Below are 25,230 nucleotides of genomic sequence, written 5' to 3' on the forward strand. Positions count from 1 at the left end.
CTCACACTATACCTAAGACTAGGAGCTTGTCTTCAGGTTTGGTAAGGACTTAACCGCACACTATTTGTAAGGGTAGGAGTTTGTCTTCAGGTTTGGTAAGGACTTAGCCTCACACTATTGCTAAGCGTAGGGGTTTGTCTTCAGGTTTGGTAAGGACTTAGCCACACACTATTGCTAAGGGTAGGAGTTTGTCTTCAGGTTTGGTAAGGACTTAACCTCACACTATAGCTAAGACTAGGAGCTTGTCTTCAGGTTTGGTAAGGTCTTAACCTCACACTATAGATAAGAATAGTGGCTTGTCTTCAGGTTGGGTAAGGTCTTAACCTCACACTATAGATAAGAATAGGGGCTTGTCTTCAGGTTGGGTAAGGTCTTAACCTCACACTATAGCTAAGATTAGTGGCTTGTCTTCAGGTTGGGTAAGGTCTTAACCTCACACTATAGATAAGAATAGGGGCTTGTCTTCAGGTTGGGTAAGGTCTTAACCTCACACTATTGCTAAGATTAGTGGCTTGTCTTCAGGTTGGGTAAGGTTTTAACCTCACACTATAGATAAGAATAGGGGCTTGTCTTCAGGTTGGGTAAGGTCTTAACCTCACACTATTGCTAAGATTAGTGGCTTGTCTTCAGGTTGGGTAAGGTCTTAACCTCACACTATTGCTAAGGGTAGGAGTTTGTCTTCAGGTTTGGTAAGGACTTAGCCTCACACTATAGCTAAGGGTAGGAGTTTGTCTTCAGGTTGGGTAAGGACTTAAAGTCACACTGTAGCAAAGAGTAGGGGCTTGTTTTCACGCTATGTAATGACTGAAGCTCACACACTAGCTAAGAGTAGCGGCATAATTTCACAATAGGTAAGGGCTTCTTCTCACTCTAGCTAAGATAAGAGTAAGGGTTTAATTTCATGGTAAGTAAGAGCTTAACCTCACACTCTAACAAAGAGCAGAGCTTAACTTCACGCTAGGTGCGGGACTAACCTCACAATCTAGCTACGAGTGGGGGCCTAATTCACGCTAGGTAAAGGGTTACTCTTAAACTCTAGCTAAGATTAGGGGCTTACCCTCACGCTAGGAAAGGGCTTATACTCACACCCACCGAGCTCGATAGCTGCAGTCGCTTAAGTGCGGCCAGTATCCATTATTCGGGAGATAGTAGGTTCGAACCCCACTGTAGGCAGCCCTGAAAATGGTTTTCCGTGGTTTCCCATTTTCACACCAGGCAAATGCTGGGGCTGTACCTTAATTAAGGCCACGGCCGCTTCCTTCCCACTCCTAGCCCTTCCCTTTCCCATCGTCGCCATAAGACCTATCTGTGTCGGTGCGACGTAAAGCAACTAGCAAAAAAAAAAAAATACCCACACCCTAGCTAGGAGGAGGAGCTTATCATCAGGCTACGTAAGGGCTTATCCTCAATCTCTAGCAAAGAGGAGGAGACGAGCTTATTTTCACGCTAGCAAAGGGCGTAAGCTCAAAATAAAGCTAAGAGTAGGGAATAAATATCGCACTAGGTAATGAAATAACCTCACAATTTACCTTAGAGCAGGGGCATAACTTCACATTAAGTGAGGCCTTAACCTCACACTCTGGCAAAGAGTACGAGCTTAATCTCACGCTAGGCAAGGGCATAACCTCGTACTGTACCTAAGTGTAGGAGCTTACCTTTTCGCTAGGTAAAGCCATAACCTCACATTCTCGCTAAGTTTAGGCGCTTAACTTCACGCTAGGTGAAGGCTAACCTCAACTCTATCTAAGCGTAGGGGCTTAACTTCACAATAGACAAGGGCTTAACCTCAAATTCTAGCTAAGTTTCGGGGCTTAATTTCACCCTAGGTAACGGCGTAAACTCACACTCTAGCTATGAGTAGGGGCTTAACTTCCCGTTAAGCAAGGACATAAACTCAACCTCTTAGTAATGGTAAGGGCTTAACTTTACACTAGGCATGGGCTTAACCTCACACACTAGCTGAGAGTAGGGCTTAACTTCACGCCAGGTAAGGGCATAACCTCACACAATAGCTAAGGATAGGGGCTTAACTTCTTGCTAGGAAAAGTCTTAACCTCACACTCTAGCTAGTGTAGGGGCTTAACTTCACGCTAGATAACGGCGTAACCTCACAGTCTAACAAAGTGTAGGGGCTTTACTTCACGCTAGTTATGGGCTTAACCTCACAACCTAGATTAGTGTAGGGGCTTAACTCACGCTCGTCAAGGGCTTAACTTCACATTATTTGTAGGAGGAGGGCTTAATTTCATGCTAGGTAATGACTTAAAATCGCACTCTAGCTAAGAGCAGGGGCTGAACTCACGCTAGGAATCGCTTAACCTTAAACTCTAGGCAAGGGTAGGGGCTTATCTTCACGCTGGTAAGGGCATAACCTCGCAGTGTACTAAGTGTAAGAGCTTGTCTTTACGCAATGTAAGGGGTTAACCTCACACTCTAGCTAAGAGTAGCGGCTTAACTTCAAGCTAGGCAAGGACTTAACCTCACACTGTAACTATGACTAGGAGTTTGTATTCACACTACGTAAGTGTTAAATCTCACACTCTAGATAAGTGTAGGGGCATAATCTCACGCTAGTAAGGGCTTATCCTCACACTTTAGCTAAGAATAGGAGCTAAATCTCACGCTAGGTGAGGGCTAATCTGACACTCTATATAAGAGCAGGAGATCAACTTCCGCTAGGTAAGGCTTAATCTCACACTCTATCTAAGAGTATTGGCTCAACCGCACGATAGGTAAAGGCTTAATATCACACCCTGGCTGACAGTAGGGACTTCGTCTCAAGCTAGGTGAGGGTTAACATGACATTTCATTTAAGAGTCAGGGTTTAACTTCAAGCTAGGTAATGGCTTAATCTTGCACTCTGGATAGGTGTAGGGGCTTAAAATCACGATAGGTAATGGGCTTTATCTCACATTATACCTAGGTGTAGGGATTAATATCCACTAGGTAAGGGCTTAATCTCACTCTCTAGCTAAGGGTAGGAGCTCAAACTCACGATAAGTAACGGTTTAAACTCACACTCTGGCTAAGAGCAGGGGCTTAGTCTCACGCTAGGTGAGGGCTAACCTGACAATCTATCTAAAGTAGGGCTTAACTTCCTGCAATGTAAAGGCTTAATCTCACAATCTAGCTAAGTGTAGGGGCTAAATTTCACGCTAGATAGGGCAAAACCTCACACACTAGATAAGTGCGGGGAATTATCTTCACGCATTTAAGGGCTTAACCTCACACTCTAGGTAACAGTGGGAAATTAACTCACAATAGTTATGAGCTTAACCTTACCTTTTAGCTTGTCTTCACGCTATGTAAGGACTTAACCTCTCACGCTAAGAGCAGGAGCTAATCTAGGTAGGGACATATCCTGACAAACTGGCTACGAGTAGGGGCTTATTTTCGCGCTAGGTAGAGTCTTGTACTCACACTCTTGATAAGAGTAGGGACTTATCTTCACGGTAGGTAGGGGCTTATGTTCACACTCTGGGTAAGAGTAGGGCCTTAGACTCACGCTAGGTGAGGGCTAAACTGACAATCTATCTAAGAGTAGGGGCTTAAGATCCTGCTATGTAAGGGCTTAATCTCACACTCTAGCTAAGAGCACGGGCTTAACTTCACGCTAGGCAAGGGCTTAACTTCACACTCTAGCTAAGGCTAGGGGCTTAACATCACACTGTGTAACTCTCATTGTAGCTAAGTGTAGGGGCTTGCCATCACGCTATATATGGACTTAACCTCACCCTCTATCCAAGTGTAGGGGCTTAAATTCGTGATGTTTGGGACATCACTGCATGTTTTTAATTATTGAACTATGTAATTAATTGATAAGGGTTTTTATCATCCATTTCAATCATCATTTCATTTCTTTGCATCGCGGCTATAACGTATTCTGAATGAACAAATTATTGGGTAAAGTATTTCAACATCATGTATATTAATAACTTGCAGTAAATTTTCCAATAGCCGTTGTGAGGTGACCAGAGTCAGCAGGCTAATTTCAGCCCAATTCCAGGAAAAGTACGTCATCTAGGTTACGAGAGACCTTACCCTCTCTACCTCATGAAGAGACAGTTGATACATTATTAACACCCACTTTTCAAACTCCGCTTCGGGACGCTTTATTTCAGCGGAAACGTTCAGCCTATGTGAATGAACGTAATGAAGCAACGTGATGGATGCACAGCTATACAAGGGAGAAGGGATGAGACCTCGAATCTTACTGGTCCATGTGATATGGCTTGTGGAAGGAGACTTTTGAACCGATATATACCACCGACAAGAGCTGGAGAGGACATTGTTATTAGCAATCTTATTGAGATTGAGATTCACATTCACATTCTTATTGGAGATTCTGATTCTCACTCTTGGAAGAGACTCTTACTACGATTCTACGTCTGCACGTTGGAGAAGATTTTAACTTAGTTCACTTCGTATCTGAGTATATTCTAATCAAAAGTTACTCTCATTGGGACTTGTTATCTCAATGACGAGAGGTAGTCAACGGGAGATCGGTTTTGACTAGTTAGGGGAGGAGAGCTTTTATTATGAATTTAGCTACGCTACTGTTCCGTAATACGGAAGAATACGAGTGTATTCTCTCCATGAACATAACCCATGGTGGTTTTGCATTTAAAATTAGGACTCATTACGACTTTATGTAAGGAGTACAGTAGGATGTGTTAAAGACAGGAAATGTAGGACTGGAATCCAACAACAGAGAAGGCAGCCGGTACGAGATCCTCATATCATCAGCTTCAAGACAACAGAGTCTACAATTGGTGAGCTAAAGGCATAAGTTACTGCAAGTCTTCGCGCAACAGTTCATTTTTAAAATTAATTTCATTCAATTTTTCTTTTGCTTCCGTAAGTTCAGATTTCGTTAAAACGCCGTTACGTCTCGTTTTTCATCTTAATAAATAGCTGTTTTAATTTTTATGTTCTGAAATTATTATTAATGATCCTTAAATTCCAATTCCAATTATCTACTTTTGTTTTCAAGCCATAAGCTTGAAGACTGGCGCCCTTGGGATACTGTTTATGGAGAAACAATGATATATCATTTATTTATTTTAATATTAAAGTGACCTGCCACGTTATAAATTTGTCATACATCTGTGGGCCAAGTGGGTACGTCACAAATTCACCCTAGGCAAGGACATAAACTCACACTCCTGCTAAGAGTAGGGCCGTAATATCACGCTATGTAAAGGCTTAACCTCAGAGTCCAGCTAAGAGTAGGGGCTTAATATCACGCTATGTATGAGCTTAACCTCACAACGTAGCTAAAATTAGGGGCTTAACCTCACACTCTAGACAAGAGTAGGAGCTTGTCTTCACGCTCGGTAACGGCTTAACGTTACACACTCGCTAAGAGTAGGGGCTTAATATCTCGCTAGGTAAAGGCGTAACCTCACAATCCAGCAAAGAGTAGGGGCTTAACTTCACACTGGGTGAGGGATAACCTCAGAGTCTTCCTAAGCGTAGGGGCTTAACTTCACGCTAAGTAAGGGCTTAAACTGACACTCTACCTAAGAGTATTGGCCTAACTTCACGCTAATTAGGCGGAAACTCGCACTCTAGCTAAGGGTAGGGGCCTGACTTCACGCTAGGTAACGGCGTATCCTCACACAATAGCTTAGAGTAGGGGTTTAATCTCACGCTAGTCACACTATAGATAAGTAATTGGGTCTTAATCTAACGCTAGGTAAGGACTTAACTTAGCGTTATCTCACGCTACTGTAGGGCATTACTTACACTCTATCTAAGTGTAACGCTAGGTAACGGCGAAACCTCACACTCTAACTAGGTGTAGGGGCTTAACTTCAAGCTAGGTAAGGGCTTAACCTCACACTCTAGCTAATATTAGGGGCTTAATCTCAAACATGGTGAGGGCTAACCTGACACTCTATCTAAGATCAGGTGATTAACTTCACGCTATGTAAAGCCTTAATATCACACTCTAGCTAATTGTAACGGTAGGTAACGGCGTAAACTCACAGTATTTTAAAAGTAGGGGCTTAACTTCACGCTAGATAAGGCGTTAACCTCACACGGTAGCTAACGGTAGGGTTTGAAGTTCACGCTATAAAAGTGCTTAACCTCGCACTCTGAGTAAGTGTAGGCGCTTTATATCACGCTAGGTAGGGCCTTAAATTCACACTCTAGCTATGTGTAGGGGCATACTCATGCTAGGTAAGGTCCTGACCTCACATTCTATCTAAGAGTAGTTGCTTAATATCACTCGAGGTAAGGGCCTAAGTTCACATCCTAGCTAAGTGTATGATATTTGGACATGCATCTTAAGAAGGTCATTGTTCAGTAGACTCTCCAAATTCTCCCTCTGTTCCCAATAAAGAAGCAGACCTCTACCAAGCCCTGCTGAGAGCTTTAGTCACGTATCCACGTGTTTAGTGTTCAGTGTGTATTTACAGGAACACCTGCTGATCGAGTGACAATCCCGCGAATAGATACAATAATGGCCCCCAAAGCGCAACCCTTATGAAACTGATAGTTCCATTTCCAGTGCCTGTTTCGTCCTTTTAAGCAGCCATATACTTCAAGCAATATTGAAGCCAGTTTAACATTATGATACATTTTTCTCCAGCCAACCCAAATTCCTATCAGGCTTACAGACGAATTGTCAAAATGTGAAATAAAAAATAAGTCCAGAACTTGTGGCGAAAAAAATAGTATGTGGTATCAATAAATGCTATATTCATAGGAATGACGAAAACGATGTAAATCACAGCACTGGTAATGAAAAATTATCGACCCACGACACAAAGGATCATCAAACAGTATACATTTTGAGCTACTCAGCACCTAAGGCAGGCAGGTATCATTTCACTGGTGGGAACTTGTCAGACCGCGGACTCGTTAACATGACATTTATCAATGAGCAGAGTCGGTGGCGCGCAAGTGCAGGGAGCATACAACAAACAAAATTAAAGAGAAGGGAATCAATTTAAACAAGTTATATTTCAACCATAAATGACTAAAACAGGCAAAGTGCAACAATCCAAGAATAGGAATGGCTCGGCCCTTTTAACAACAAAATGCAATTGAGACGGATCTTGATTAAAAAGATTCTTGCGAATAACCCCAATAAGTTTTTGTAAAAGCCCGATACCCGTATTCGGCAGAAAAGCACAATTACTAAATATGTTATTTAAATATTTCTTTTTCTTTTAAAAATGACAATGATTAAGAAAGAAGGGTGAGGTATTAATACATTTTGACAATAGCCACACTTACAATCAAACATGATGTTAGAACACGTTACAAGACACAAATATACGACTAAATACCGTTAAAAAAAAAAAGGAAAAAAGGAGACAGACTGAGAAGGGAAGGAAATGGAGGGGGATTTTTTCAGGCTGCTTAAACTCTATAAGTTGGCAGTGCGAGCGAGCGCTCCGGCCTCAGGAAGTGGCAACACTTCTAACATTTGTCCAGATACAGTTTATCATGTAAAGTAGAAGATTAATTAAGGTATCAGTCTGAAGGACTCTCTTAGAATGAAAGCCAGAAGGGCATAGAATAATCAATAGTTCAGTCTTCAAGTTTTGATGGAAAACACGAAACATGAAAAAGTTATAACATTTGCTCATCCAGTCTGAAGATTTTCAATGCAGCTTTTCACAGAATAAAAATATAAAACATCGCAACGGGCCAGCCACCTGCGACATATTCCGCTCTCTCCACTCGATGTCTGATCGGAGAAACAAAGTAATAGCACGCTTATATAGTTGGTGATGCAAGTCCAGAAATTACTCGAAGAAAAATAGGTAGCGTGAGGTCACAGCGGAGCAGCTGTGAACGGCTGGGTGAGCAAGCAGCAGTAGTAGAGATGCCGTAACAAACTTGCGTCTTGCAGTTCTACTTCATTTGTTCTTATTCCAATTGTTGCACAATTCTCGCATAAACTTTTAAATACTGATTCAGACTGTTTCAGCGGTCTCTAATCATTTCAGCCAAAGGCGAATTATCTAGATCAGATTGTACTGCTTCATCGATTGCAATAAGAGCAGGTCCCAGCGATAACATTACATACCAAGTGTTTGCAATATTTCTCACCATTGTAAAGCCTAAATCAGAATTGAAATACTGCGTAATGACATCCTTACAGCACCCTCCACCACAGTTTCGTTGATTATCAAGCAGTAATAGAGATTATAAATATTGTAGACTTCACTGATTCACATAAAATGAAAATTTGCTACGTTTAACAGTAATGACAGTAGGCTAACATTTACTGACAGTCGTCTGTCGTTGGAAGCAACTGGCGACTTGCGACAGTGATGACTGTGACACACGTACCTTGTCTGATGAAGGACATGGGAGTCTTGCTTTCAGTGCCATTAAACCCGTGGATAACAATCACATTCTTTTTCCCAGGATCCCAGCCCGCGTACCTCAGTGAAGAGTGGCTACGTAGGTCTACCTGCTTGCCGGGCCTACTGTCGCTGCAACACACGAAACAAGACTGAATTACAATGAAGAATATCTGAAAATAGAAGCGTTCCTTAACCCTAGAATATGCGTCATGTGGCAGCCCACGAACAAGTCATCAGTGAGGAAGATCTGTGGAAAGATGAAACCTTCACAACCAACGTTCAGAGGTTTGATCGTCAAACTTCCCAGGAGATAGGTGGCTGGCGTTTGATCGCCAAACTTCTTAGGAGATAGGTGGCTGGCATTTGTTCGCCAAACTACCCAGGAGATAGGTGGCTGGCGTTTGATCGCCAAACTTTCCAGGAGATAGGTGGCTGGCGTTTGATCGCCAAACTTCCCAGGAGATAGGTGGCTGGCATTTGATCGTCAAACTTCCCAGGAGATAGGTGGCTGGCGTTTGATCGCCAAACTTCTTAGGAGATAGGTGGCTGGCGTTTGATCGTCAAACTTACCAGGAGGTAGGTGGCTGGCATTTGATCGCCAAACTTCCCAGGAGATAGGTGGCTGGCATTTGTTCGGCAAACTTCCCAGGAGATAGGTGGCTGGCGTTTGATCGCCAAACTTCCCAGGAGATAGGTGGCTGGCGTTTGATCGCCAAACTTCCGAGGAGATAGGTGGCTGGCATTTGATCGTCAAACTTCCCAGGAGATAGGTGGCTGGCATTTGATCGCCAAACTTCCCAGGAGATAGGTGGCTGGCATTTGATCGCCAAACTTCCCAGGAGATAGGTGGCTGGCATTTGATCGCCAAACTTCCCAGGAGATAGGTGGCTGGCATTTGATCGCCAAACTTCCCAGGAGATAGGTGGCTGGCATTTGATCGCCAAACTTCCCAGGAGATAGGTGGCTGGCATTTGATCGCCAAACTTCCCAGGAGATAGGTGGCTGGCATTTGATGGATAGGTGGCTGGCATTTGATCGCCAAACTTCCCAGGAGATAGGTGGCTGGCATTTGATCGCCAAACTTCCCAGGAGATAGGTGGCTGGCATTTGATCGTCAAACTTCCCAGGAGATAGGTGGCTGGCATTTGATCTCCAAACTTCCCAGGAGATAGGTGGCTGGCATTTGATCGCCAAACTTCCCAGGAGATAGGTGGCTGGCATTTGATCGCCAAACTTCCCAGGAGATAGGTGGCTGGCATTTGATCGCCAAACTTCCCAGGAGATAGGTGGCTGGCATTTGATCGCCAAACTTCCCAGGAGATAGGTGGCTGGCATTTGATCGCCAAACTTCCCAGGAGATAGGTGGCTGGCATTTGATCGCCAAACTTCCCAGGAGATAGGTGGCTGGCATTTGATCGCCAAACTTCCCAGGAGATAGGTGGCTGGCATTTGATCGCCAAACTTCCCAGGAGATAGGTGGCTGGCATTTGATCGCCAAACTTCCCAGGAGATAGGTGGCTGGAACAGGAATATCGATAACAAGTGACCGTACTGTGATGTTGGTTCCACACACCGAAACATTGTCGTATAAACGTACTGTATGTCAAAAATCCTTCGTTTCTTTTTCATGTTATTAATTTATTAATGAAAGTTTACATTTATGTTCAACCTAACAATTCAGTTTTATTTACAGACGAGGCAACGCTTTGAAGAGACGGAATTACGGCAGTTAACGCTGGACGTCACGTATGAGGACTGCCCGAGATGCACTGTAAAGTAGGACCAGGTCACGTTATGTAGCAGAGAATTCGGATGAAGAAACTGCTGTTCGACGTGTTATGAAAGCCATTCGACATCATCAGGGAGAGAGCGACAGTCCGTGTGTGTCTAGACGCATTTCGAGTATATCTTGAATGCTTCCTAACGTCAAGAACAGATTATGTCTCATTTTAAGATGTTCTTCTTCTTCTTTATCTGTTTACCCTCCACGGTCGGTTTTTCTCTCGGACTCAGCGAGGGATCCCACCACTACCACCACACGAGCAGTGTCCTAGAGCTTCAGATTCTGGGTTGGGAGATACAACTGGGGAGGATAACCAGTACCTCGCCCAGGCGGTCTCACCTGCTATGTTGAACAGGGGCCTTGCGGGAGAATGGGAAGATTGGAAGGGACAGACAAGGAAGAGGGAAGGAAGCGGCCGTGGCCTTAAGTTAGGTACCATCCCGTCATTTGCCTGAAGGAGAAATGGTAAACCACGGAAAACCACTTCCGGGATGGCTGAGGTGGGAAACGAACCCACCTCTACTCAGTTGACCTCCCGAGGCTGAGTGGACACCGTTCCAGCCCGCGTACCACTTTTGAAATTTCGTGGCAGAGCCGGCAATCGAACCCGGGCCTCCGGGGTTGACAGGTAATCACACTAACCGCTACACCACAGAGGCGGTTAAATGAATGATATTTTGAACTTAAAAAAAAAGGATTTTGGAACATACGAAACTCTTTCTTCTTTTGGTATAAGGAACCCGGCCCCAAAGTTTGTACAATCACCCTGCATTGCTTCACTAGGGAATTCTAGGTTCAGTAGTGTGTCAAATTGCATAGCTCTTAACGTGCTCGGTTCACCCGAAAGGACGTGGGTTCGATTCCCCGTCAGGAAGTCCTAAAACTTAAGAAACGAGATTACTACATTGGGAGGTGTACATGGCCCTGAGATTCATTCAGCCTGCACAAAAAATGAGTACCAGGTTAATTCCTGGGGACACGTACCAAGGGCCTGTACGGAGATGACTTTTCTTACGGTTACCAAACGTCTTTCCTTATGCGAAGACTGGGTTAGGAAATTTTCACTCTCTTGCCTACCGTCAGACACAATCAAGTTTGAGATTTCATTGTAATGGAAGACACTATTTACATCCTCCGAAAGACTGTCTTAAAGGTTTTCGCAACTGATGCCTGTAGGAATGTCGAGGTATCGTACGAAATACTCGATCCAATGTAAAACCACACTTTTACTCACTTTCAACGAACAGTGATCTAATAGCCCAGACAGCCGTGAGCCGTGAGCACGCTTTAGTAAGAGGCCGAATAGCGTAGAGTCGCCACGTCACTGGCATTGGCTTAAAGTAGCACCGACATAGATAGGTTTTATGGCGACGATGGGATAGGAAGGGGCTAGGAGTAGGAAGAAAGCTGCCGTGGCCTTAATTAATTAACACATTATCGTCCGGGCGCGCGCTACTCCATTCTTTCCTGTAGACCGGCAACAAAAGCCACCCAGCATGAGAAGTAGGATGAAATATAAATGCCTGTAAAACCTGAAAATGGTTCTAGGACTGTGTTTTCATCCATCAACCCCACTGTCACTGGCATCTTCACTCGTCGCACTTTCACTTCCACGCGTATATTTTGATGTTGACGGACACACATCTTCACAATCACTGATGCTTACACTTTCGCAATCACTAGCGACATCAGATAAACTATCAGCATGAAATTCTCAAAATGAAGCTGTCTTTGCTACGGCGCGCCATGCTGACATCTGACAATTCACTCGGAGTGTTGTGAAATCAACCTTCCTGTGCAGAAAGCTTTGTCAAGGAAAGAATACAGCTATCTAAATTACGATCAACAGAGACTTTAGTTTTAAAGAACACGAAATATTTTGATTAATAAACGGCGGAGAGGATAAAATTACACAAGAATGAAGCAATGTGAGAAAACGTTAATTTACGTATCCCGTCATTAATGTGTTAAGGTGTGAAAGTGGGAAATCACGGAAAACCATCTTCAGGGCTGCCAACAGTGGGGCTCGAACCCACTATCTGCCGGATGCAAGCTCACAGTTGCACGACCAACTCGCCCGGTAAAAGCTATCTGACTTGTAGGCAAGCCAGAGGTGAAACTCCGTCTGCGCTGCTAATATAATGAATGTAGAATTTAATAAAGGTAAAGAGGATGAAGTTTTCCTAAGAGACGGATCTTTTCAGGGTTGAATTTTGAGTTATTTAGTCAATTGTGGTGCTATAATTTGGAACATACCGAAATTGTAATTCTAGACCAGGTCATAAGTGAGCCTCTGTCATTCTGTTGGAAGATCTGGAGAAATTGTGAGCATTTCGAGGACCGGAAGATTAGTCTCAAGCCCAAAAAAAAAACCCTGAAATGTCTTGTTTCCACCTAGCACATGATGTTGCGAACTATAAGCCAAGACTTTTTTAACGGTTAAATGCTGCGATAAAATCCTGATCCAAAATATATTGGAGTCAGTTTAGACAGAACCCTCACCTTTGCTAACTGCACTGGTGTTGTCTATTCGGCACCTCTTTGGTTACCGGTGTCAAGTCACATCCCTCCACCACAGCTCATCTGATGGAGGCCAAGTAAATCTTCGCTGTTACACTCTTTACTTTTTAACACTTTCGTAAATTGTTAATATCATCTTTTTTTCATCTGAAATTTAGGGGGTTCTTCTCCCCTGTGATTCCGTCCCTGATTTGATTTCCAGGACCCCTCTGAGTAGGGGTGGTACAATACGTGCCTGCCTGTCGTAAGAGGCGACTACAGTGGCTTGTGCCAGGCTCCTCCCTGTTACAGCTTCCCTGGTTAACTTGCGTTCCCCTGATCTTCCTTTGGCCGATATTTTCATTTGCCCAAGTTTCGGATCCCTCCCATGTTTTCCCTCTGATTAGTGTTAATAGATGATCACCACCACCACCGAGGACCACTAGCAGGAAGAAAGTGGGCTGAGCTACACTTACCTCGTATAGAGGAAGAACTTGATGTCCGGGTCAGGACACATTGTGGTCCTCTTGAGCACACAGCGCCAGTAGCGGAAGTCCAGACTATTCCACATGGCCGACAGAGTACCTGAGGGTACAAGACAACACAACTTATAGATATGGCTCACCTCATTTATATTCAGCGAACACATATACCCTAGTTATTGCACAACGCACCCCACAAGTCCATGAGACGTCGCCGGTCATCTCTTGCTGATTCTAATCATGATGATCATTTTCCTGCCAGTCATGTCGTGGCTCCGGTACTAACCTATGGAACATTTTCGGTGACAGAAGGTAGCGGGCGTACAGCCTCGAGTGAAAATGGGAAACCACGGGAAAGCATGTTGAGGGTTGCTCGGTACATGGCAACATCTCGCTGTCTCTTCACCAGCAGGACTGTGTGCTACCGGGAGGCTCCATACGCGTGTGCAAGGTCATCAGATGATGGTGAAAGAATATCCTGGAAGGCAGATGAATGGAATAGGAAGAGGGAGAGTGGGACGGAGTTCAAGTAAACTGTAGTGAAGCTACCAACCACAGCCAGGGATTTATATTGTAAACAGTATGAGTCGTACCAAATATGCGGACCACTATTAGTACAGGCACTGTGCGTTGAGTCCACCGGTTCAGAGGGTCCCGGGTTCAATTTCCGGCCGGATCGGGGATTTTAATAGCGTCTGGCTCGGGGACTGAGTATTTGTGTTTGTCGCAACACTTTCCTCTTAATCCGGTCTGGATAGCCAAGGATAACGACCCAGAGGATTCGTCGTGCTGACCACACGTCACCTCGGGCTGAGGAGCGGTCGCTTTTTGGGACTATTGCGCCACACTACACTATAGGAAGGGTACCCAGTTCGCGATCTGAAAGAGGAAGAGGGCACCAACCGAGCAGCAATGTTCCACGTACAGGCGAATCTTATTTCTATACTTTAGGTTTTAAAGTGCGAGATGTTAAACCACGGCGTTCTCTCTCCTGTGATGTTCCTCAAGTAGAGTGTGCTGGAACTGAAATTGCGTTCGCCCTGGAATGAATAATATAAATAATTTTACCCTGATACATTCACGGCCCGTAATTGTAGACCTGATACCATATACACGAATCACTAGCCATTATGATACGCTTTCTAGCAAAATTCGCTAACTTCGCCAACTGGACTACACATTACATAGTTGCGAACCTCATCACACAGGACCTCTTTCTCCACGCTGAGATGTTGAGCTCTCCAAGCTAGTTCCAAGTGAAGGCACACGTGAATCAATCTTCTGTGACCAAAATGGCAGACGTTTTGCGCCTGTTTACAAGTCTTTAAACTTCTACCGGGCTTTTGCCACCCTTAAGGCAGGAAGAAATCACACTTGATTCAGGAACGTTACGTGTGACCTGCATCGAATGTCTTGCATGCCATGAATTTGTTCATCTTGATATCATTGCCTCCAACAATCAGAGATGTTGTTTAACCATGACTGAACGATTATTTTCCTGTCCTGAAGCTATACCGATTCCAGATATTACCGTAGAAACAGTTGTTGGATGGATGGATTTCCAGCTATGGAGTTATTACTGATATAGGAAGGCAATTTGAAGCTCACCTGTTCTACTTCTTTGATTCATGATTAAGGAGTTTAACATTTCAGGACTCGAAGGCTGCACTCAGAAGTCGGCTGACAACCACCTACTACCCACGGTGCTGTTAGGTCTGCGTAAGGCTGGTTTCTTATCAGCTCACATGATCAGAGACTTACAAAGAGAGTTTTCCTGCATCTGCTGAAGCATTCAAGATCTATATCAGTTATCAGAAAGGCAGATCAACAACGGTGGAGCAAGAGAAATCACCCCTATTTATCGTATAGACCAGTAGGGTTGCGCTCGGTAATGAGATCTGTGGAGATCTGAGTTACATGTGAACCAAGGTGCCCCTACGATAAAGCGCAGCGCCCCATTCTAAATGGGCTGCACCCTCGTCAGGTGCGTCCTAGCTGCACTGGCATACTCTATGGTAGTCGTGTGCAACAAGAGTCTATTTCAGGGTGAGCCCATTCTTGGCCTTCATTACCGGGAATCATTTAGAAAGGCGGTGACCTGCAGTTGCCGCTGTAAAAGTGATGGGCTGACGGTAGGCAAGTCCTTTGTCTAATGTAACTGACCACCTGATGATCTCGCAAAAGAAGTTCAGGGGGTCAGAGTCTTAGAGAAGAGAGTGACAGAACTGTTGCATTATGCACTTCTCGAGGATGGAGGCTGTACTGTACTCTAGAGGGCTGCCATGAAACAGAGGAGATAGCCGAATCGTCCGTTTCGCGCGCCGATTTGGGCAAATCTGTCATGAACAGATTAAACAGGGAGGGGCACACCGGCCTAGAGGGGGCGACTTGTCATGAGTCTGATGATGTAGGAGCCACATGGGGCCACGCTCTATCAAAGAAACAGACTCTTGTGCGACGCCGATGGTTGAAGTTTTTGGTGATTTCTTGAACCAGCCTCAACAATTGTTGGTGGGTCCTGTCACGTTGGTGACGAGTTTTAGCTCTCCCTAACCATATTTCGAAACTGCATTCGTGCTATAGAAATTAGTGTTATTCAGAAATTACTTCCGTCTTGTATTCTACTAATACTTTCTACGTGGCCTTGCCCACTTTATTTATTTGATACCATCTTCGTCATTGTCACCATGAGACTACATTGCTTTAATGTTTTCTCTTGGAATCCTTAAACTTGGTCTGGTAAAATCACGTGCCCTAAGTTGTAATGTCTTCTTGTGAGCGAGTCTATTACTTTCCCTTTCCGCTCGGTGGGGCCATGCTGATTATCGGTGTGCTCCGCCATGAGTCGTGCCTTGTGTAAGATGGAAGAAGGACGTGTGTTTACTCCGCTCCGGCATTTGGTTTCCAAATGCTATATGAAGCCTGGATGGGTGGAATTTGTGTGAGGGCTCGCCCTCAAAAATCTTCTTAACCGTTTTTTTAAAACTGAACGTCCTCTGATCTATTTACTTTTCTTCTGGATGTGGTAAAGTACTTGAGCCTCTACGTAAGTAACGTGTTTTTGCAGCTTGAACCAACATGTAAATCTCTTCACTATTCTATTCCTTTTGGCTTCTGGATTCTACGGAAGATGGTGTACAAAACTCCGTGTTTAAAGATTTCGGGTGTGCGAACTTCTAAAAGCGCCCATCTTCGCATTCTTTTTAATTTTAGTTAGGGTATTCATTAAATCGGGTTCCTTTATTGTATCTTCATAATATCGCCTAGCTGTTTATGAAAAGTGTGGGTAGTGAAGTTTAAGAAGGTTACTTCCAAATAAGAATTATAATTCGTATTTCTTTTTGTTTGAAAAGGCAAATTGGTTTACACTTATCTAACGTTTTCGGTATGAGTAATTGGAAAGATAACTACTCTGTTTATAAGTTATAGGACACAAGAGGTTTTGCCTGAATTTCGGTGAAATGTTTTTCTGCCACATTCTAATTCCGGTTAATTAATTTTATCTTGTAGTATTCATTTTTATAATGACTTTGGGGTTTCTTTTTCTCCTGTGTATGTACCATTGTTGTAATTGTTTTGATATGGGTGGTTGCTATGGACTCATGGCGTGTTTACGTTACCATAGCAACCGGGTGGGTTGATCTCTTCTATTATTATTATTATTATTATTATTATTATTATTATTATTATTATGGGGTGGCTTTCGGTCTTTACGTTGTATTCTAATTATATGTGTGGGGTGGTCTCAACACCTTGGCGGTGTATTAACTTGTTTTCCTTGCCTTTTCCTTCTTAATTTCCCTTCATTATTTTTCTGGGGTCGATTTTACTCTACCATCCGGTTGGGTTGTATGTTTAACTACGTTTTCTGGCAGTAAGATACGAACTGAATTCTGGTGGAATCTCTGTGATGGATGTTGGTTTTGTTCAAGTATAATAATAATAATAATAATAATAATAATAATAATAATAATAATAATAATAATAATAATAATAATAATGAAAGAAAATTAAATTGCTTGAAACTACAGAAGAGAATAAAGCAAAGAAAAGGTTTCTGGTGAATTGTAAAACAGGTTACTAAGTGCTCAATTTCTTGTAGGTTTTTAAAAACATAAAAATATATTATTTCCTTGTTCCTTTTCGTTCGGCCGAACATTTTAAATTTATACTCTACTATTTGATTTTAAGTAGATTATTGTTTCATCACGAGGGAGTTCATTTCCTTAATTTTATACTAATTATGTCTCCCTTTTACTCTTATTTATTGAATAAATATTATGTACCTTGTTCTCAATGAACATCTTGTTTTCTTTGGTAGTGTTAAAACAACTTATTGCCATGCCAGGGGTTATTTTGGGTTCATGGTCTCCGGGTAACTGTTGGATTTAACCTATGTAACGGTAAGTGTTTGTCGTTAATGAATTCTTTTGGGTGTTGCCTTTATTTTGCTTGCCTATGTTTAACTTCTGCTGCCGATAGTCGGTAAGGCGGCAGAGTTAAGTGGTAGCAGAGCGTGGTTATTGTTTCGGGTGTTGTGGGATTCATGTTGGTTGGTTGCTTCCTCACTTTTGTAATGTGGTCTGTTGGAGGTGTCTGTGCTGATAGTTGATTATTTTGAGTGCCGACTGCTCATATCCACTGTAGGTTGATTGCACCCTTCCTAGGTTCTATATTTATGGTACGGTATTAAGTTGTTGAAAGACTAGCAGAAAAAAACAAGTATTGTGATATAAAATTGTAAAAAAGAGTGCAGCGATCTTGTCTAATATCTTATTTATTTGTTTCATGTATCTGCGATATGGAGTCCCCTGTTTTACTTCATCTGCATTTATGCTGAGCTGTATGATTTCCGATTTGCTGATTATGATTTTGAAACCGTTCTGGTAACTGTGCGGTGTATGCAGCCTCTCTGCTTGGATGTTTTGAGGTGACCTGTAATATTTACTTCCTTATTCTCGGCGGATTTGGTGTACTTAATTATCCTTGGTTGGTGGAAGTTGAAAGTATTGAAGAATTTGTAGTTGAGTATGACTTGGTTGGCTCAGGGTTACAAGTGTACTACCGTTGGCTACATGTTCGGTATTGTGTGTGCTGGCTGTCAGCTTGGTATTTTTGCTATCTACCTGTGTAATGTGTTTACGATTTCGGTGAGAATTAATTTTATCTTAAGTAGGTGTGCTTATCTGATCATTTACGTTTGGGTGAAGTTCGGTCTGTTGCTATTTGTGGAGTGATAGTCTGCGCGCTGGGAGCATTTTATTGTTTTATCTATTCTGGCCTTGGTTTCGGCTCCCAGACTTAATGTTTTTATTATTATCTTTATTATCATGGTTTCCTATATAGTGCTTCGGTGGTGTACATGCTAACCGTTAATTTATCTTCTTCTAAATTATATTTTCAACTGCGTTAACTCTGGCGTGTGAAACTGATGAATAATTTACCTAACCTCTAGGTGCAGCCAACTATGTCTATTTCTATGTGTAAATGGTTATGTACTGAAGTATGTGGTGGTTCATGGTACCCTTCTATTGTTACTACCTGTGACCTTGTCCTGTAAGCCTTAATGAATTTATGTAGTTGGGGGGGTGTTAATTTTACCTGAACTTATGGGGTGTATTTATGTGGTACTACCAATTTATGGCCTAACTGCTTTATTGTCTTGCCAGTACTGTTTTTTCTGAAATTATTATATCCCAACTCTCGTGAATTTTTTATGCTGTTTATGAATTAAATATGGGGCATGATGTTTTAGTAATCTTTGGCTTGTAACTGTACCTGTATTGTTAAAGCTTATTTATACTACTGCGGTAACTTTTGGTTCGCTCACATCATTATTTATTCACTTGTGTAATATCTTGACAAGGTGCTGTATCTTTATCAACCTACTGGTGACTAATCCTGGCGTTATGTGATCTACCGCTGGTGATATGTTCTTATTTCTGCTCGGGGATTGCTAATCAATGCTGATTGAGAGGCTGGCTTTGCTAATTGCATGAATGGTGCTCCCATTTTTATCCTGTTTTTATGGTTAGTGTCGGCTGGTGTGTTGCTGGGTAGTTGGAGGCATTTCATCTATGTTATCTGGTATTGAGTGGTTCTCGGTTTTGGGTTGAGCTCTGCTATTCGGTGTTAGTATGGCTGACTTGTTGGCCTCGTACTGGTTTTCCCTTTCCTAATTATTGGTTGCATGTGTTTGACTATTTCTGATGTGTCGTGGGCCACTTATTTGGTGTAATCTATCAACTAGTTTTAAAGTATACATCTGATTTCTGGGTTATTCGGTTGTGTATTAATTAAACTAACTTGCCTTCCGGAACTACTGGTTTGGTTTTCATCCTGGTGTAAACATTGTTCTCTACATTGTTGATATCGTACCTGTGTTTTAAAAACTGCTAACCTATTGTTATTTATCTGATTCGTTTGAGTTGTGGGTTCCATGTATTCCCTGCCATATCTGCTTATTGTGGTCTTGCGTCGTGCAAGTGAGGATCCTTTGCCTGAGGGGCGGAAGGCCTCTTTGAACCTAAACGGGTGGCTCTGGGCCTATGTGGAGTGATTTTGTTGTGACGGTACCGCGGTTTGTTTTGGGGATAATTTTCGGGGTGGCATGATGACTTCACGGCATGTTGTTGAGGATGGTCTGTGTTCCTTTTATCCCTTTTACGGGGCTGACGCATGTCCGTTGTAGTTTATCATGGTTGTTGTATTTGTATTGCGTTGTGTAGTTGGGTGGTGATGGCACCTTGGTATGGGCAAGTGTCTCGTCTTTAACTTACCTCCGTGTTCTGTTGACATGGCCATTTTTCCTTACATGAATTTGCTGCTCTCGGAATTAGCTTTTCTTGTTATGAGTAATTCGTTGGTTTCGTGTGTTCTGGTTTCTTCTCTTCCTGTCTCCATGCATTTCCTATTGATCTGATGTCGCCGTGTCTGTATTTACTTCTGTAAAGCTAATCTTTATTTTATCTGCCACTCTATCGTGTTCTTCTCTCAGTGGATCTTCTGGTGTCTGTTGACATTGTTCGTTGGTCATCCTACCGTTCTGCGGGTTTGCTTGTTGGGTATGGGACTAACCAGTTCTCCCCTAGTCGGTACTAGAATCTCACTGCTGTTAGGTTACGGGGTCTATTAGTAGTGTACTGTCTTCTTCATGTTACTTTGAGCATTTTCCGTGGACTTGAAACTTGTATTCCACCACTTATGTTTTATTTGGCTGCTCTCCTGGTGGATAGGAGAAGGTACCTGTTGCCGTTCAGGGACAGTGTGATGTGGATATCACGTATTTATAGACGAGGTAATGCTGAGATCCTAAGGGATAACCGGTGGTATATGTAGTGTAGGTCATTGTTCGTTATTTTCCTTTTGGGTCTTCTAATCTGAGGTTTTTCATTGCCTTTTAATTTGATTGGATGTCCATTGTGGAATGAATTGTGTTGGTGATTCTGTGTAGTAGGTTAGTTATCAAATTCCAGATTGTGTTCCCTCTTGCGTTTCTCCTATCGCTATTTCTGTCCTGTTTGTTCCATGGAGCTTATTATGGTCCAACGTTGTATTAACTTTTGATCTGGAAGATTTGATAGCTTGGTTTTAGTTGGTTGATCTGTTGTTGATGACAAACCTGATTGCGCGCCCTCCATCTTGAAATTGTAGAGGTCTCCAACTGATCCTGCCTACTCTTCCCTTGCTATGAATTTGTTTACCTATTAAGCCTTGGATTGTTCATGTTTAATACCTTATCCCTGGTTACTTGCAGTATGACTTATTAATTGCGTATTGGTTGCTCGTCCTTATTCTTATTCAATTAGGTGATGCAATTGTGATATGGAGAGTTGAACCGGTGTTAGTTGAAAATTTATTTAATGTCCTTGTCAGTGTATTTTGGAATTTGAAAACGATCAATTCTTCACCGTGTCGTAGTCCTGTATCTGCTGAAGTTCTAAACTGTGAATTTGTTCCTACTTTCTTGGATTATACCTCTGTAATGACTTCTTCTCTGGGAAATATGTTTCCTGACCTACGTCCAAGTGACTTACGTATGTCTGGTTCGGGTCAGACGTTGAACTATCTCGCTTTGTATTTCTGTGAGTATCAGGTTAAGACTTCTGTGGGGTGTTGTCATCTGGTACTGTGTTCATGGTATCCTGAGTAGTGTTTGTCGTTCTCGATAATGGGTTATGGTTTAATGGTAAGTTTGTACCCGTGTATTGGTTTGGTAACTGAGCCGAGTGTTGAATTTACAATTACCTTTTAACTTTGGAGATATGAACTTTAATCGTTTGTCCTCTTTCCAGTATTGTAGGTATACCCTCAGTTTTACTCATACTTCCTCCAGTGATAAACTCTTGCATGTGTGCCTCCGGTGCTCTCTGAGTTTGGAGTGGTATACTTTGGCCCTGACTCAATCAAGTGTAACAAATCTATTTTAATCTAAAATGTGAATGTGGTTATTTCGTAGTTTTCATTCACCAATTGCCCTCCCTTGCTCCTTGCGTTTCCTTTATCTTTAATCGATGCTAATTGATCTGCCATGAAACAAGATGTTGCGCTCTTTTATCATGGAAACCCGATAGATAGGATTAATATTATGATGGTAATCTTGAAGCCTTAAAGTGGACGCATGTCGATAAGAACTTTATGATAAAAGAAAGAAGACATAAACCAGTGGTGCTGATTTTCAAGGTATGTGCAGGACCCGTGCGATGTTAAATTAAAAAGGCGTGATCCTTCTAACAACATGTGAGAACTTCTGAATGCCTAGCTGGCGATTACTCTTTTGTTGCCTATGAATAACGATTTGGTGTAAGTAATTGAAATCTACAGAAACTTTAACATGTAGTTTAACATTAATTTGGTACAACAAAATATATCGAACTACAAGGATATGTATTGTAGAACTTTCTTAATGGAACTCTATATTCAAAAGGAAAAAGATATTGGTGAGCGAAAGGTTAAAAAGGCTAATGTAAATTATGAACTTAAATTACGTCTACAAGGTATGCTGAACTTTTGACCTTTTTTACATTGTAAATGGTCTAAGTACTATGAGAATGGTGCTATATTATGCATCTTGCATGCATAGTAAAAAAAGAGGTTCAGTGGTCTTTCTCTCGAATGATTGGTACTACTAAATAATTTTCTTGATTCTTTGACCACTGTATGGTAAGTGAATTATGTGAAGCTTCGGGGACGGAGGCTGTCACGTTGGTGACGAGTTTTAGCTCTCCCTAACCATATTTCGAAACTGCATTCGTGCTATAGAAATTGGTGTTATTCGGAAATTACTTCCGTCTTGTATTCTACTAATACTTTCTACGTGGCCTTGCCCACTTTATTTATTTGATACCATCTTCGTCATTGTCACCATGAGACTACATTGCTTTAATGTTTTCTCTTGGAATCCTTAAACTTGGTCTGGTAAAATCACGTGCCCTAAGTTGTAATGTCTTCTTGTGAGCGAGTCTATTACTTTCCCTTTCCGCTCGGTGGGGCCATGCTGATTATCGGTGTGCTCCGCCATGAGTCGTGCCGTGTGTAAGATGGAAGAAGGACGTGTGTTTACTCCGCTCCGGCATTTGGTTTCCAAATGCTATATGAAGCCTGGATAGGTGGAATTTGTGTGAGGGCTCGCCCTCAAAAATCTTCTTAACCGTTTTTTAAAACTGAACGTCCTCTGATCTATTTACTTTTCTTCTGGATGTGGTAAAGTACTTGAGCCTCTACGTAAGTAACGTGTTTCAGCAGCTTGAACCAACATGTAAATCTCTTCACCATTCTATTCCTTTTGGCTTCTGGATTCCACGGAAGATGGTGTACAAAACTTCGTGTTTCAAGATTTCGGGAGTGTGAACTTCTAAAAGCGCCCATCTTCGCATTCTTTTAATTTTAGTTAGGGTATTCATTAAATCGAGTTCCTTTAATGTATCTTGATAATATCGCCCAACTGTTTATGAAAAGTGTGGGTAGTGAAGTTTAAGAAGGTTACTGCCAAATTAGAATTATAATTCGTATTTCTTTTTGTTTGAAAAGGCAAATTGGTTTACACTTATCTAACGTTTTCGGTATGAGTAATTGGAAAGGTAACTACTCTGTTTATAAATTATAGGACACAAGAGGTTTTGCCTGAATTTCGGTGAAATGTTTTTCTGCACATTCTAATTCCGGTTAATTAATTTTATCCTGTAGTATTCATTTTTTATAATGTCTTTGGGGTTTCTTTTTCTCCTGTATATGTATCATTGTTGTAATTCTTTTGATATGGGTGGTTGCTATGGACTCATGGCATGTTTACGTTACCATAGCAACCGCGTGGGTTGATCTCTACTAGTATTATTATTATGGGGTGGCTTTCGGTCTCTACGTTAGTAGTATAATAGGCGGATTCTGCCGCCACCTCTTCCTCCGGCTCCCTCCCAGAGGCCTCCACCTCCCGCGGGAAATTTGAATTTTGGCGGGAAATTTGAATTTTGGCGGGAGATTTGAATTTGTAAACAAAGCCACGTGCTTTTTGACGGCTGTCATCGACGACAACGCATCGCTTACCTCACTGCTGCCACCTTGACGGGACTAAACCTCAGTGGTACCAACTTAACCTAACTAGCGCGAAATTTGAATAAGTAAACAAATCCACGTGTTTTCTGACAGCCACGTGCTTTTCGACAGACAACAACGCATCGCTAACCTCAGTACTGCCATCTTGACGGGCCTAAACCTCAGTAGTAGAAAAATAACCTAACTAGAGCGAGATTTGAATTTGTAAACAACTCCACATGCTTTTTGACAGCTGTCATCCGCCATCTTTAAACTACAGAGCACCGTGCTGCCCTCTTTATCGCAGTAGTTGCGAATTCGTCACCTGTCATCGGCAGTGCGGCCATCTTGGCGGGTCTAAACCATAGTGCTACGAACTTAACCTCACTAGCGCCAGGTTTGAATCGGTAAACAAATCCACGTGCTTTTTTGACAGCTGTCATCCGCCATCTTTAATCTATAGAATACAGTGCTGCCCTCTTTAGCTACTTACCTTTGAAATGTGGTGGCGGATAATTCGAAAAATGCTTTTTGACAGCAGCCATCTTTGAGCACCGTGCTGCCCTCTTTAGGTAGATACCTTTGAATTCCACGTGACAGCAGCCATCTTTAATCAAGAGAGCACCGTGCTGCCCTCTTTGTGGCGGTGGCAAATTCCACGTGCTGTTGTTTGGAACAAACTCACGTGCTTTTTTCTGACAGCTGTCATCCGCCATCTTGCATCACAAACCTCAGTGCTGCACTCTTTAGCTAGATACCTTTGAAATGTGGTGGCGGCAATTTGAAAAATTCTATGTACTCTTGTTTGGAAACAAAGCCACGTGCTTCTTGACAGCTGTCATCCACCATCTTTAATCAATAGAGCACTGTGCTGCTATCATGCGGGCAATTTCGTCAGCTGTCATTCGCCATCTTTAATCTACAGAGCACCGTGCTGCCCTCTTTATGACATGTAGTAGTGGGCAATTTGAAAAGTTCTGTTAGCTGTCATCCGCCATCTTTAATCAAGAGAGCACCGTGCTGCCATCTATAGTTGAAATGTGATGGCGGCAATTTGAAAAATTCTATGTGCTTTACAAACCCACGTGCTTTATTCACAGCTGTCATCCACCATCTTTAATCAATAGAGCACTGTGCTGCTATCATGCGGGCAATTTCGTCAGCTGTCATCCGCCATTTTTAATCTACAGAGCACCGTGCTGCCCTCTTTATGACATGTAGTAGCGGGCAATTTGAAAAGTTCTGTTAGCTGTCATCCGCCATCTTTAATCAAGAGAGCACCGTAATGCCATCTTTAGTTGAAATGTGGTGGCGGCAATTTGAAAAATTCTATGTGCTTTACAAACCCACGTGCTTTATTCACAGCTGTCATCCACCATCTTTAATCAATAGAGCACTGTGCTGCTATCATGCGGGCAATTTCGTCAGCTGGCATCCGCCATCTTTAATCTACAGAGCACCGTGCTGCCCTCTTTATGACATGTAGTAGTGGGCAATTTGAAAAGTTCTGTTAGATGTCATCGGCCACCTTTAATCAAGAGAGCACCGTGCTGCCATCTTTAGTTGAAATGTGGTGGCGGCAATTTGAAAATTCTATGTGCTTTAC

The 25,230-nt window shown here is 42.5% G+C and overlaps 1 protein-coding gene across 1 annotated transcript in view; it reads right to left on the reverse strand.

Annotated features, from left to right (window-relative positions):
• The window catches only part of LOC136881055 (lipase member H-A-like), a 377,915-nt gene extending 364,732 nt beyond the window's left edge, over positions 1 to 13,183 (reverse strand). Inside the window, exons 1-2 of the mRNA XM_067153658.2 lie at positions 13,089 to 13,183; positions 8,314 to 8,459 (exon numbers count right to left, since the gene is read on the reverse strand). Of these exons, the coding sequence (XP_067009759.1) occupies positions 8,314 to 8,459; positions 13,089 to 13,183 (241 nt within the window). The remainder of the gene's footprint in view (positions 1 to 8,313; positions 8,460 to 13,088) is intronic.
• Positions 13,184 to 25,230: the final 12,047 nt, after the last annotated feature.

This window comes from Anabrus simplex, chromosome 9, assembly GCF_040414725.1.
Source record: "Anabrus simplex isolate iqAnaSimp1 chromosome 9, ASM4041472v1, whole genome shotgun sequence".
Taxonomy (NCBI): domain Eukaryota; kingdom Metazoa; phylum Arthropoda; class Insecta; order Orthoptera; family Tettigoniidae; genus Anabrus; species Anabrus simplex.